Source organism: Anomaloglossus baeobatrachus, chromosome 3, assembly GCF_048569485.1.
Source record: "Anomaloglossus baeobatrachus isolate aAnoBae1 chromosome 3, aAnoBae1.hap1, whole genome shotgun sequence".
NCBI lineage: Eukaryota > Metazoa > Chordata > Amphibia > Anura > Aromobatidae > Anomaloglossus > Anomaloglossus baeobatrachus.
This window is the reverse complement of record NC_134355.1, coordinates 150,423,961-150,437,777: the sequence shown is the minus strand read 5'-3', so window position 1 is coordinate 150,437,777 and position 13,817 is coordinate 150,423,961. Positions and strand designations below refer to the sequence as shown.

Here is a 13,817-nt window from a genome sequence, read left to right as displayed (position 1 = left end):
GTTTAGACAGGACGATAATTGGGCACAAGTGTTCTACAAACGCTCGTTTCCCAATTCGTGACCTATCAAAGGCTGAGTTCACATGTCCATTAATCATCTGTTAGAACGGATCCAGTCCCAATCAGTTGGAAAAAAAAGTTCTGCAGACACAATTTTCTTAAATAATTGACTCCGGCAGGATTCAGGGGTTTTTTAACATTGGAGTCTATGGAAAAGGGAGCCAACAATTTTTCTTCCATTTGTAAAGATTCTGTTTCTTTTTCGCTCCTAATTGGGAGACCCAGACAGTGGTGTATAGCTACTGCCCTCTGGAGGCCGCACAAAGAACTACACTTAAAAGTGTAAGGCCCCTCCCCTTCTGGCTATACACCCTCCCGTAGGAGTACAGATTCCTCAGTTTTAGCTTTGTGCGCAAGGAGGTCAGACACGCACGCATAGCTCCATTGTTTTTAGTCAGCAGCAGCTGCTGACTATGTCGGATGGAAGAAAAGAGGACACATATAGTGTCCCCAGCATGCTCCCTTCTCACCCCACTGTATGTCGGAGGTGTTTGTAAGGTTGAGGTACCCATTGCGGGTACGGCGGCAGGAGCCCACATGCTGATTCCTTCCCCATCCCTTTTTACAGGGCTCTGGGTGAAGTGGGATTTACTGGTCTCCAGGCACTGAGACCGGGCTCCATCTACAGCCCCTGGACAAGATGCTGGATGGAGCGGAGTACATCAGGGACATGGCCCTGCATCCTCAAGGTACTCTGTGTCCCCGTGCAGGCGCTCACACCGCAGCATGCTGGGTGTTGTAGTGCGCCGGGGGACATCAGCGCTACGGCGCTTGTGCCATGGCCTCATTCAGCTTAGCTGAAGCAGGCACACTTCCAGGAATCGGTCGCGCCGGCCGCTGGGACTGCGGCGCGGCTGGCACTTGTGGTGCGCCGGGGACTTCAGCGCGGCCCGCGCTTTTACGGCGGCCGCGCTGATAACTCGAGTCCCCGGCTTTTGCGGCCTGCTTCCGTTCGTTCCCGCCCCCGGACCTGCCAGTCAGGAGAGGGGCGGGACGCTGGCCACATCTAGTAATCGGTCATGCCGGCCGCTGGGACTGCGGCGCGGCTGGCACTTGTGGTGCGCCGGGGACTTCAGCGCGGCCCGCGCTTTTACGGCGGCCGCGCTGATAACTCGAGTCCCCGGCTTTTGCGGCCTGCTCCCGTTCGTTCCCGCCCCCAGACCTGCCAGTCAGTAGAGGGGCGGGACGCTGGCCAGTGCATCAGCGCTGAGGGCTGGAGTCGTTTTTACATACTCCAGCCCTCACAATCGGCACAGAGGGGACACTGTTTCCCGCACTTTTGTTTGGGAACTCCCACGGACCGCCCCTCTCCACAGACGCCGGCAGCCATTCCTGCTGACACGCTGAGCTGCAGAGGGGAGCCGGGGAGACCCAGACAAGGATTTCTGCAGCCTCTTACCCGCTATTCAGCGGGCGGTAAGCAGCCCTCAGGGCTCACCCCTCTTGTGCCAGTAGTATTCTTAGTATTTTGTTGCTACAAATACTTGGTATTACATAGCGCTGGTCGCCCTTTGGCTATAGACTCTCTCACATTCAGAGAGCCAGCAGCATGTCGTCCGCAAAACGCAAGGGTGCCAAAGCACAGACATTATATGCTTCCTGCACCGCATGTGGGACTTTTCTACCGGCAGGCTCCACGGACCCCCATTGTGTGCAGTGCTCGGCCCCTGCGGACCTCGCAAATGGCGGCATTCGCGTCGTACGCGATTAATGCTGTTCTTGACGCTACAAGCCGCACGGCAGTGGCGTCAGCCAACTCCGTTGTTTTGCGTAGGGCCCTGTGGTTGAGACATTGGAAAGCAGATTCTCATTCCAAGAAGTGCTTAACCAATTTGCCTTTTTCTCGTGACCGATTGTTTGGAGAGCGTTTGGATGAAATCATCAAACACTCCAAGGGTAAGGACTCATCCTTACCGCAACACAGACAAAACAGACCCCAACAGAGGAAGGGTCAGTCTGGTTATCGGTCCTTTCGAGGACCGGGCAGGTCCCAATTCGCATCGTCAAAAAAGACTCAAAAAGACCAGAGACGCTCAGATTCTTGGAGGTCTCAGTCACGCCCAAAAAGGGCAGCCGGAGGAACCGTTGCCAAAACGGCGTCCTCCTGACTTGAGGTCTCCGATTCCCACACCCGCGGTCGGTGGGAGGCTTTCCCACTTTGGCGACATCTGGCTGTCACACGTCAAAGACCGTTGGGTGAGGGATATTCTGTCTCACGGGTACAGGATAGAGTTCAGTTCTCGTCCGCCAACTCGTTTCTTCAGAACTTCTCCCCCACCAGACCGAGCCGATGCTCTGTTGCAGGCGGTGGCCGCTCTAAAAGCGGAAGGAGTGGTGACCTCCGTCCCTCTTCAGGAACAAGGTCACGGTTTTTACTCCAATCTGTTTGTGGTCCCAAAAAAGGACGGATCGTATCGGCCCGTCCTGGATCTAAAGTTGCTCAACAGACACGTAAAAGTCAGGAGGTTCCGGATGGAATCCCTACGCTCCGTCATAGCCTCAATGTCTCAAGGAGATTTTCTAGCATCAATAGATATCAAAGATGCGTATCTCCACGTGCCGATCGCACCAGAGCATCAGCGTTTCCTACGCTTCGTCATACACGACGAACACCTGCAGTTCGTAGCGTTACCTTTCGGTCTGGCAACAGCCCCCCGGGTCTTCACCAAGGTCATGGCAGCAGTAGTAGCTGTTCTGCACTCGCAGGGTCACTCGGTCATCCCGTATCTAGACGACCTGCTTATAAAGGCACCCTCTCAAGAGGCATGCCAACACAGTCTGAAAGTGGCACTAGACACTCTCCAGAGTTTCGGGTGGATTATCAACTTTCCAAAGTCTCATCTAACCCCGACCCAATCTCTGACTTATCTTGGCATGGAGTTTCATACTCTCTCAGCGATAGTGAAGCTTCCACTGGACAAGCAGTGCTCGCTGCGGACTGGAGTGCAATCTCTCCTTCAGAGCCAGTCGCACTCACTGAGGCGCCTCATGCATTTCCTAGGAAAGATGGTAGCAGCAATGGAGGCAGTCCCGTTCGCGCAGTTTCATCTGCGCCCTCTACAATGGGACATTCTACGCCAATGGGACGGGAAATCGACGTCCCTCGACAGGACTGTCTCCCTCTCTCAGACTGCCAAGGACTCTCTGCGTTGGTGGCTTCTCCCCACCTCATTGTCACAGGGAAAGTCGTTCCTTCCCCCGTCCTGGGCAGTGGTCACGACGGATGCGAGCCTATCAGGGTGGGGAGCGGTGTATCTCCACCACAGGGCTCAGGGGATGTGGACTCTGGAAGAGTCGACCCTGCAGATCAATGTTCTGGAAATCAGAGCAATCTATCTTGCCCTGCGAGCCTTCCAACAATGGCTGGAAGGCAAACAGATTCGGATTCAGTCGGACAATTCCACGGCGGTGGCGTACATCAACCACCAAGGGGGAACACGCAGTCGCCAAGCCTTTCAAGAAGTCCAACGGATTTTGACGTGGGTGGAAAGCAGAGCGTCCACCATATCCGCAGTTCACATCCCAGGCGTGGAAAACTGGGAAGCAGACTTTCTCAGTCGCCAGGGCATGGACGCAGGAGAATGGTCCCTTCACCCGGACGTGTTTCAGCAGATCTGTTGCCGCTGGGGGACGCCGGACGTCGATCTGATGGCGTCACGACACAACAACAAGGTCCCAGTTTTCATGGCACGGTCTCACGATCACCGAGCACTGGCGGCAGACGCCTTGGTTCAGGATTGGTCGCAATTCCGACTCCCCTATGTGTTCCCACCTCTAGCATTGTTACCCAGAGTTCTCCGGAAAATCAGGTCCGACTGCCATCGAGCCATACTCGTCGCTCCAGATTGGCCAAGAAGGTCGTGGTACCCGGATCTGTGGCATCTCACGGTAGGCCAACCGTGGACACTACCAGACCGTCCAGATTTGCTGTCTCAAGGGCCGTTTTTCCATCTGAATTCTGCGGCCCTGAACCTGACTGTGTGGCCATTGAGTCCTGGATCCTAGCGGCCTCAGGTTTATCTCATGAAGTTGTTGCCACAATGAGACAGGCTAGAAAACCATCCTCGGCTAAGATCTATCACAGAACGTGGAAGATATTCTTAGCGTGGTGCGTGGCTCAAGGGTTTTCTCCCTGGCCATTTGCATTGCCAACTTTTCTTTCCTTCCTGCAGTCTGGGTTGGAAAAAGGCTTGTCGCTTAGCTCTCTTAAGGGTCAAGTATCCGCGCTATCCGTATTCTTTCAGAAGCGCTTGGCACAGCTTTCTAAAGTACGCACTTTTCTCCAAGGAGTTTGTCATATCGTTCCTCCTTACAGACGGCCATTGGAACCCTGGGATCTGAACAAGGTTCTCATTGCTCTCCAGAAGCCGCCTTTCGAGCCTTTGAAAGAGGTTCCCCTTTCTCGGCTTTCACAAAAGGTAGTTTTTCTTGTGGCGGTCACGTCTCTTCGAAGAGTGTCCGAGCTAGCGGCGTTATCTTGCAAATCTCCCTTCCTGGTGTTTCACCAAGACAAGGTAGTACTGCGTCCAATTCCAGAGTTTTCTCCCAAGGTGGTTTCTTCCTTTCATCTCAATCAGGATATCACTTTACCATCTTTGTGTCCGCATCCAGTTCACCAATTTGAAAAGGGTTTACATCTGTTGGACCTGGTGAGAGCACTCAGGATTTACATTTCTCGCACGGCGGCTCTACGCCGTTCTGATGCGCTCTTTGTCCTAGTCGCTGGTCAGCATAAGGGATCGCAAGCTTCCAAATCCACCCTGGCGCGGTGGATCAAGGAACCAATTCTTCACACATACCGTTCTGCTGGGCTTCCGATTCCATCTGGACTGAAGGCCCATTCTACCAGAGCCGTGGGTGCGTCCTGGGCATTGCGGCATCAGGCTACGGCTCAGCAAGTGTGCCAGGCGGCTACCTGGTCGAGTCTGCACACGTTTACCAAACACTATCAAGTGCATACCTACGCTTCGGCAGATGCCAGCCTAGGTAGACAGGTCCTTCAGGCGGCGGTGGCCCACCTGTAGGAAGAGGCTGTCTGACAGCCCGTTCATGTGGTATCTTTTTACCCACCCAGGGACTGCTTTTGGACGTCCCACTGTCTGGGTCTCCCAATTAGGAGCGAAAAAGAAGAAGGGAATTTTGTTTACTTACCGTAAATTCCTTTTCTTCTAGCTCCAATTGGGAGACCCAGCCAGCACCCGCCCTATTTGTTCTTAGGGTTTCGTTTTTCGGGTGCACATGTTGTTCATGTTGTTTCTTAAGTTCTCCGATCATGTTATCGGATTGAATTTGTTTTTTGAAACTGTTATTGGCTTTCCTCCTTCTTGCTTTGGTACTAAAACTGAGGAATCTGTACTCCTACGGGAGGGTGTATAGCCAGAAGGGGAGGGGCCTTACACTTTTAAGTGTAGTTCTTTGTGCGGCCTCCAGAGGGCAGTAGCTATACACCACTGTCTGGGTCTCCCAATTGGAGCTAGAAGAAAAGGAATTTACGGTAAGTAAACAAAATTCCCTTCTTTTCGCTTACTGGATCAGTTTCAAATGGAAGATAAATTGCAATCCGGTAACGGATCTGTTTTCCATAGATTCAAATGTTTTTTTAAAAAAAAAAAAAAGATATGGATCCGCTAAAATTAGTTATTTAAAAACTGACAAAAAAAGCTGTGTAGCACCCCTGAAGTACCAGGTGCCACAAATGTAACCCGTGGAAATCCAAACCCCAGAATATCCGTGCCAGAGTACGCACACCAGCACCTTCAGGTCACACACACAACCCCAACACGAACCTGGGAGACTGACTAGTAACAGGTAAAAGGGGAGGACACTAATTTTATAGTACCACCCAGCCTGTAGGGAGAGACCCAGCAAGGGAGAGGGGCCAGCGGTCAGTTGGAAAAGGCGGGAGGAAGTGGTGTGCAGTCAGTCAGTTAGAATGAGGTAAAGAAGGAAGAGTTTGTCAGAAGAGAGTGAGGAGAAGTGAAGGAGAGAGGAGGAGAGGAGAAGTAGTAGAAAGTGGAAAGTACTGAAAAGACCTGCAGTGAGAACGGAGTGAAGTAATAGAAGAGAGAACTCTGGAGTACGGAACAGGACTCCAGGCATTGTGGGTTACCTGTGGAAGCAGCAGTCACCAGGTACCACAGGGGGCTTGTGGAAGTTCGGAACCAAGGCTCACAGGACTCAGCACAAGGCAGGGTGCAGACCCTAGGACAGTGGGACACTTTATGGTCAGCTGTTAACTCTGCCGGGCGAGAAGATCTCCGGGGTCCATCGCCAACCCAAAAAGTCTGAAGCGCAAGCAGCAAAGAAGGGACCGGGGACTGAACCCCTTAAATAGTCCAGGCTGCCTGCAGTAGGACCACAACAGAAACAGAGGGGTTCCCAAGTAGCTCTAGGCCACGGGAGCCCATGAACAACAAGTGTGCACAGAGGACAGCCAACCCAGGTCACAGCTGGCACGGAGAACAAGGGGAGCGGATACACCTGGGACCGGCACCCGCGGGTTCAGGTACCACTACAGCAAAGTAAAGAAAGGCAAGTTAAACTACAATATTGGTGTGGACTGCTTCCTTGGCTGCATGCACTCACAGACTGTTTCTCACTACAACCCCCATCATACACTGCTGGGGCCTGTCCTTGCTTGCGGAGGGCTCTAACCATCCAGGCTGCATCACTCCATCAGCCCCAGCAGAAACCTGCAGCCGCAGCCCCCCATTATAACCTGGCCACACACCGCAAGTGGCGTAGTCGATAAAAACTCTTTTTATTTTATTTTCTTTCATTTTAAAACCCCTTTCATTTACTCCAAAAGACACCATCAGGGTCACGGAACCGGACCCCGCCATGGCTGACTTCACCGGACTAGACCGTCCCGGTTCGGAGTTCCCCAGCTCTGGGGCAGGCGTGTCAGTTATTTCTACAGAACATTTTTGCCAACAGATCTCTGCTGGATCCATTCTAATGGATGATTCCTAGACATGTGAACTTCGCTTAAATAGGTCCTTACAATAAAAGCTGAGTTTTACCATTTTCCAGCTCAGGATTGCTCTTCTGAAGATTGGATGAACAGGGGAAGCCTCCATGTTAATTAGATGAAGTAGGAGTTAACGCTATAAACAAGGTTAGTACATATTGTAAGTTACTTTATACAGACTGAAGGAACAAATACTTTTTTGCTGTTAATGCAAGTTATTGAAGAAGTCTTAGGGTAGGTGCACACGATCAGTGTTTCCAGCGTTTTGGACGCAGAGTGTTTTCGCTGCTTCCACAATGCTGTGTTGTACAGTATAAGAACAGTGGATGGGGTTTATAGAAATCTCCTGCTCACTGTGTTTCTTATAAACACTCCATAGACTGACCAACGGTGTTGTTTTCTGAGCCGCATCATGTCAATCTATTCTTGCTGAGATGAGTGTTCTCAGCTGGGAGAACAGAGCAAAAGTCCCCAGCGCCCAGATCCCTGATGGTGGGCACAAACAGCGCCTTCTCCCACATGGGTGACTAGTGTACCTGGAAGACAAAACACTCTGCGTCCAAAGCATTGACTGTCCGGATCATGGGCATGTGCCCTTAGAAAGAAGTGTCCTACTTGTCCTTTTTATATTTGTGGCTTTCTAGGCATTCACACGGCAGAGAGCTGCCCATGACAGTGGAGTCCGCTCTCCATGGGTCCAAGTACATTATTCCTAAACCCAAACAGAAAAAAATCACATACGATTATAAAAGTGCTTAGGTTTATTTATTCAACATGTGCAAAACTCCAATTTCCAAAAACCTTTTAGTCTACATTGCCAAGTTGCGCTTTTGGTGAGTTTTTAAGAGTGCAGATTTTTTGCACATATTTAAATTAGGTTACTTGCATTTTTCATTGCATTTTCTCACGTATTTTTATCATGTTTTTGACGCTCTAGTTTTTGTCTCTTTTTGGTTTGTAATGCTTTAAATAAAGCTGATTTTTATACTTCCTTGTATTTTGCTTTGATAAAATATTCTTAATATATTTAGCTGTGGATTACTTCTGTTTTTGGTGTGTTTCGGCTGTAGAAACACACTAAAAGCCCATGTACATTTTGTGCCTATGGACTTTCTGCATCAAATGCAAGACTATGGAGAAAATCTGCACAGAAATCTGTGTACCCACAAGAGAAAGTGAAATGCTGCAGATTTGAAAGCAGCCCTGCAGGTTATTTACACAGCGTAAAAAAAGAAGCGCAGCGGGCAGGAGATTTCTACAAATCCCATCCACTTTGCTGGAAATGTAAGCTGTTACATTTTCAAAACTCAAAATCTCGTTGTGGGAACATAGCCTTATACAAGCAGAGGAGACAGGCCGGTGCTCACTCACTTATATCTGATGGATATGCTAGCATTATCACTGCACTGGTAAAAAGTATTGCAAAGGGATGGAAGTTATAAGGCTGAGTTCACACCTGTCCAGTAATCATCCATTAGAACGGATCTAGCAGCATTCCATTGGCAAAAAATCTGCACAAATGTTTTGTTTTTTTATATAACTGATTTCAGCTGTATCCGATTTTTTTTTTTGTTTTTTTTTTTTTTTAAAACATTGCAGTCTATGGAAAATGTTACAAAATGAAAGAAAACAGATGGCTAATTAACAGATCCATTAATCCGTTATTTACAAACTGACAAAGTTTTACCTGCAGAGCTTTTTTACCAATGGATTGCTGCTGGATCTGTTCTAATGTGAACTCAGCCTTGTCTGAATCGTGGAGTATAATTAAACCTCCACTAGGTGGCGATACACAACAAGAGATCAACAATACAGTTTACAAACAACATAACGCAATGTAAATCTGAATATTTAGTTACACGCTGCCGCTACACAAATGCGACCTTTTGTAATTCTGCTGCTAAATACTCAGGAGCGGTGTTTTGTCAATCTATCAATGTAATATAATAAAAAACAAAAAAAAAACAATTTAAGGCCATGTTCACACACTGCGTTTTTACCTGCGTTTTTGCTGCAGAAATTTCTTGAGAAAATGGTTGTATCTTTCTGCAGACCTTTCCCAGCAATACCTGTGGCAAAAAAAATTTGCTGTGCGCGCACTGCGTTTTTTTCTTATGAAAATTCTTTCAGTAGATTTTCTTGAGAAAAAGAATGAGCATGTCACTTCTTTTCTACAAGGTACCTGCGTTATTCACGCCATTGACTGTAATGTAATCAAATCACGCAGGGAATAACGCAAGTAGCAAATTCTGTGCGTTTCATTGCTTTTTTCTGCGTTATTTCACGTTTTTCGGGACATAATGTTAATCACTGCCTGTGTTTTGCAGGGAAGTGATGTCATTATTTACAGGAAGAGAAAGCTAAGCAAAGAGTAAACACACACATCACACTCAATTCCTGGACGCCGCACGGAAGCACTTCCGTGTGACCTCCGTCGGGTGCCCGTGCAGTCTGTGTCCCGCTCCCTGCCAGCCCCGCGGCTGCCCGCACTGCAGTATCAGCAGCTTCTCACACTGCAGTGCGGGCAGCCGCGGGGATGACGAGCGCTGCTGTCAGGAGGTTAAATGAGATCATTACCTGCTGTGACGATCTCCTGCTCTCCTGATGTCAGTGCTGTCACTGCCTTCCATTGCCCGCCGTGTTCTCACGTCATGTCTTGCGGGAGGCCCGAGACTGTCACTAGCAGTGACGTCACAGGCTCCCGCGATACTGCTGAGAACGTGACGGGCACAGAAGGTAGTGACAGCGCTGACGTCAGGAGTGCAGCAGATTTGTCACAGCAGGTAATGATCTCATCTAACCTCCTGACAGCAGCGCTCATCATCCCCTGCAATGACCTGGGCTGACCTATTGATGTTAGCTCAGGTCACTGCACTACTCTCCCAGCCAATGGGGAATGTTCTGTTCTTCATTGACTGGGACAGTAATTATGGTATGGATCGTCGTGGGACCCCCTTATTGTATTACGCCGGACCCGGATTTGATTGTTCTTTTCAATAAAATGGTGAAAGAGGGAATGTTTTGGGGAGTGTTTTGTTGTTTTTTTTTTTCAAGTAAAGCTTTTTTTGTTGCATATTTTTTTTTCTTACTTACTGGGTTGGTGATGTCAGGTATCTGATAGACGCCGTGACAGCACTAACCCCAGGGCTTGATGCCAGGTGACTTTACACATTTGGCATCAATCCTATATATTACCCCGTTTGCCACCGCACCATGGCAACGGGATGAGTTGGGGCAAAGCGCCAGGATTGGCACGTCTAATGTATGCGCCACTTCTGGGATGGCTGTGGCCTGCTATTTTTAAGCTGGGGAGTGTCCAATAACTGTGGACTTCCCTAGTCTGAGAATCCCAGACCACAGCTGTCCGCTTTTACCTTGGCTGGTGATCCAATTTGGGGGAGACCCCATGTTTTTTGTTTTAAATTATTTATTTAATGTAAAATAACAGCATGGGGTGCCCTCTGTTTTCGATTACCAGCCAAGGTAAAGCTGTCAGCTGTGGTCTGAAAGCTGCAGCCGTCTGCTTTACCCTAGCTGGCTACAAAAGATAGGGGAGACCCCACGTGTTGTTTTTTTTTTTTTTAAATGTTTAATACATCTATCCATCTTTCTATCTGTCTATCTGTCCAACTATCTATCTATTATCTATATTATTTATTGCTGTTAAAGCATTAAAAACCGCAGGGGCCAACCTGCAAAAAAAAGCACAAACGCGGTAAAAACGCATGCGTTTTTCGGTGCATTATTACTGCGGTTTTTGGTTTTTTTTTAACGTAGGTGCGCTAGTCTAGTGCGCTAAGAAAAATCCTTTTCCTAGTGTGAACATAGCCTAAGAAATCATTAGTAGCCACCTCCAGACGTGAGGATAACATGGGTACTGGCCTCCACCTTCTGCCCTAACATGTTTCGCCCATTTGCTGAGGTGGGAACTTTCTCATTGGTAAAACCATGGATTCCGATGGTTATTTGGTATTCACTAGTGATGGGTGAACAAGCTCAGCACTGCTCGTTACTCCATCCACCATTAGTGGGCTCAGGTACTCGTGGTGCTTGGCTGAGTATTGCGAGTGCACAGATATTTCGTCCGTGAGATAACGACTCCATGCACAGTCTCTCTTCACTGTATGATGTGTACAGGCCTCACAGGGAGAGCTATTCGAAGTCTCTGAATGGCTTGCCAGGGCATAAAACAGCACTCTGACGTAGTGTGACCAAAAAAAAAAAAAATTCTCCCTCCAGAAATGCTGTGTTTATGGCTGAGAGCCGAACATTGACTTTCCATAATGCTCGTTTTGAGTATCAAGCTCGTCTGTACGTCTGACCAGCTCAAATCAAGGAATGAGCATTTTAGTGCTCACCCATCACTAGTATTCACCCCTCCTGAATGTCACTGTCACTTTTTTGTTATGTGGCCTCTTTATTCTTGCAGTTCTTGCTTCTTTATAAACTATTAAATAAATGAAAAACTTTTTTTTTTTTTTTTAGAGACAACAACTTCAATTTAATGCTTTATGGTCCAATCTGTGCTTTCTTTCATTGACAGGATTGCTGATCCTGACCAGCCAGTGCTTTGGTTAGATCAGATGCCAACACAGAGCCTTATTAGAGGATTTAACAACCACATCAATCTCATCCGGTAAGTGCCAAGCATCACATTATACACCTACAAGTTCTTCTGAAGGTTTATTAAATCTAAATAGGTCGCCCCCTTTTCCAGTTTCTTAATTTGCCATTCACACTGTTATGATATTGATTAGAAGGAAAGTGGGAAAAGGAAACCAATGAAACCGATTGACAGCTGATACACTTTTTTTAAATGGTGGTCTTCAACGGGCATTATTTCAGAGCGCCCAAATGTATGGCAGTGCTATAGAATCAGTGCTAAAATGGCCTATCAATGTACAGCCAGATTATGGGGGAAAGCTGTGATAAGCTTTGACAAATGACAGCTGAGCCAAATCACACACATACCCCCTAACATCATCAAGGGTGTTCTCCTCCATAATCACTGACTTGTGATTTTGTATCCCCTTAAAAGAAAACAAAACGTGTGTGTGTGTGTGTGTGTGTGTGTGTGTGTGTGTGTGTGTGTGATTTTTATTTTTAATTTTTTTTTCTGTCGAATCTAGACATATGAGGGCTTGTTTCTGGGTGATGAGGTTGTAATTTTAATTGACACCATTTATTTTACCATACGATGTTCTGAAAAACAGGGAAACAAAAGAATTCCAAGCATGGTGAAGTTGAGAGCACATTTCAAATCATCCATAGTTTTTGTCTCCACAGCTTTGAATGGAAATGTCCTAACAATAACCTGTCTCTTAACTTCAAAAGATTACAAATATGGCAGGAATGGTGGGCCATTGTCGAGCAACAATTGGCACCACACGATCACATCAGTAGGGACAGAGGAAAGTTAGAGGGGTGAGGGATGCATGGAAGTGTGCATCCATGCACTGTGCGTTTTAAATGCCACTATTGAAGATTCATAGCTTCATTTAAGGGGTTATGAGCAGCGAGTGGAGCTTGGCTTCGATCACTGCTGTTACAGGCAGATGTTGGCTATATACTCTCAAACCCAACATGTTTCATATATGTATTCAGTGTGTCCACCCATATCCTGTCCACCGCCATTAACTTGAGAATGGTATAGGCATAGAAGTGGTGTCTAGGTATAGTAAAGTAGCCATGCGCTACGCAATGAACCCACCTATAGCGCCACCTGGTGGGAAAACAACGGAGTTAGCATTTTTATCTTAAACTGAACGAGATAGAGGAAAAAAAAGTGAATTACAAAGTTGTAGGGCATCATCAATTCAATACGAACCATGCATACAAAAATGTTATGATTAGAACGTGTAAAACTCACAAGGCTGTGGACGTGAAGCGATACCTCATGGAGACCTTCCTACAAGTCATTGGGTATGATGGCTGTGTGGAGTGGCCTCCACGCTCACCTGACCTGCCCCCATTGGACTCTTTCTGTGAGGTCACATCAAATAGCAGGTGTATGCGACCCCTCCACCAACATTGTAGGACCTACGACGACGTATCACAGATGCTTGCGCAAACCTATCCTAACCTTATCACCTATCATATTACACAACGTGCAGCAAGATGCAGTATGCTGTCCAGATGTGCATTGCAGCTGCATTAATAATTATAATTCATATTTGTGAAATGGACTCAAATTTGTCGTTTCAAGCATAGTTTTGTTGTTTTCATTTTGTCTCCTATATTCCGCAAGGACATTATTATTACATACACTGCTTATTGTAAGCGCATCATATTCCGCCATGCAGCATTTTTTTAATAATATATAGTAACAGCACTTTGTACAGGACAACGCTGACAAATATCGCTTATACATAGGCGTCAGCATATCTTGTCTTTAAACATTTACTGGCTCGCATCATCGGCACAGTTTTGGGGAGTTTATAGCAGGATTAGTTGGAGACTTCATTAATTAAAGTAAGAAATATTGTATTAAATTTGTAATAAAATGATTATAGCAAGCGTCATAGCATAATGAATAAATCCTGGTTACATAGCTACACTTTAAAATGCGTATTATGTAGAGATTCACAGCTGCTATTATTCTTCATTTGCTTCCTAAATGTAAAGTTTCAAACTATTTAGAAGGTTTCGTATAAAAAAAAAAAATCGTGTGTGTATGTATGTATGTGTGTATATATATATATATATATATATATATATATATATATATATATATATATATATATATATATATATATATGTATGTATGTATATATATATATATATATATA

At 46.8% G+C, this 13,817-nt stretch overlaps 1 protein-coding gene across 3 annotated transcripts in view; it reads left to right on the top strand.

Moving 5' to 3' along the window:
- Positions 1–13,817, top strand: part of TTC13 (tetratricopeptide repeat domain 13) — a 127,170-nt gene that overhangs the window by 73,884 nt on the left and 39,469 nt on the right. For all 3 annotated transcript variants that reach the window (XR_012751608.1, XM_075339522.1, XM_075339523.1), the window contains exon 15: positions 11,573–11,665. Coding sequence is in view for 2 of the 3 variants with exons in the window: in XM_075339522.1 (XP_075195637.1) it covers positions 11,573–11,665 (93 nt within the window). In the remaining variant the exon portion in view is untranslated. The remainder of the gene's footprint in view (positions 1–11,572; positions 11,666–13,817) is intronic.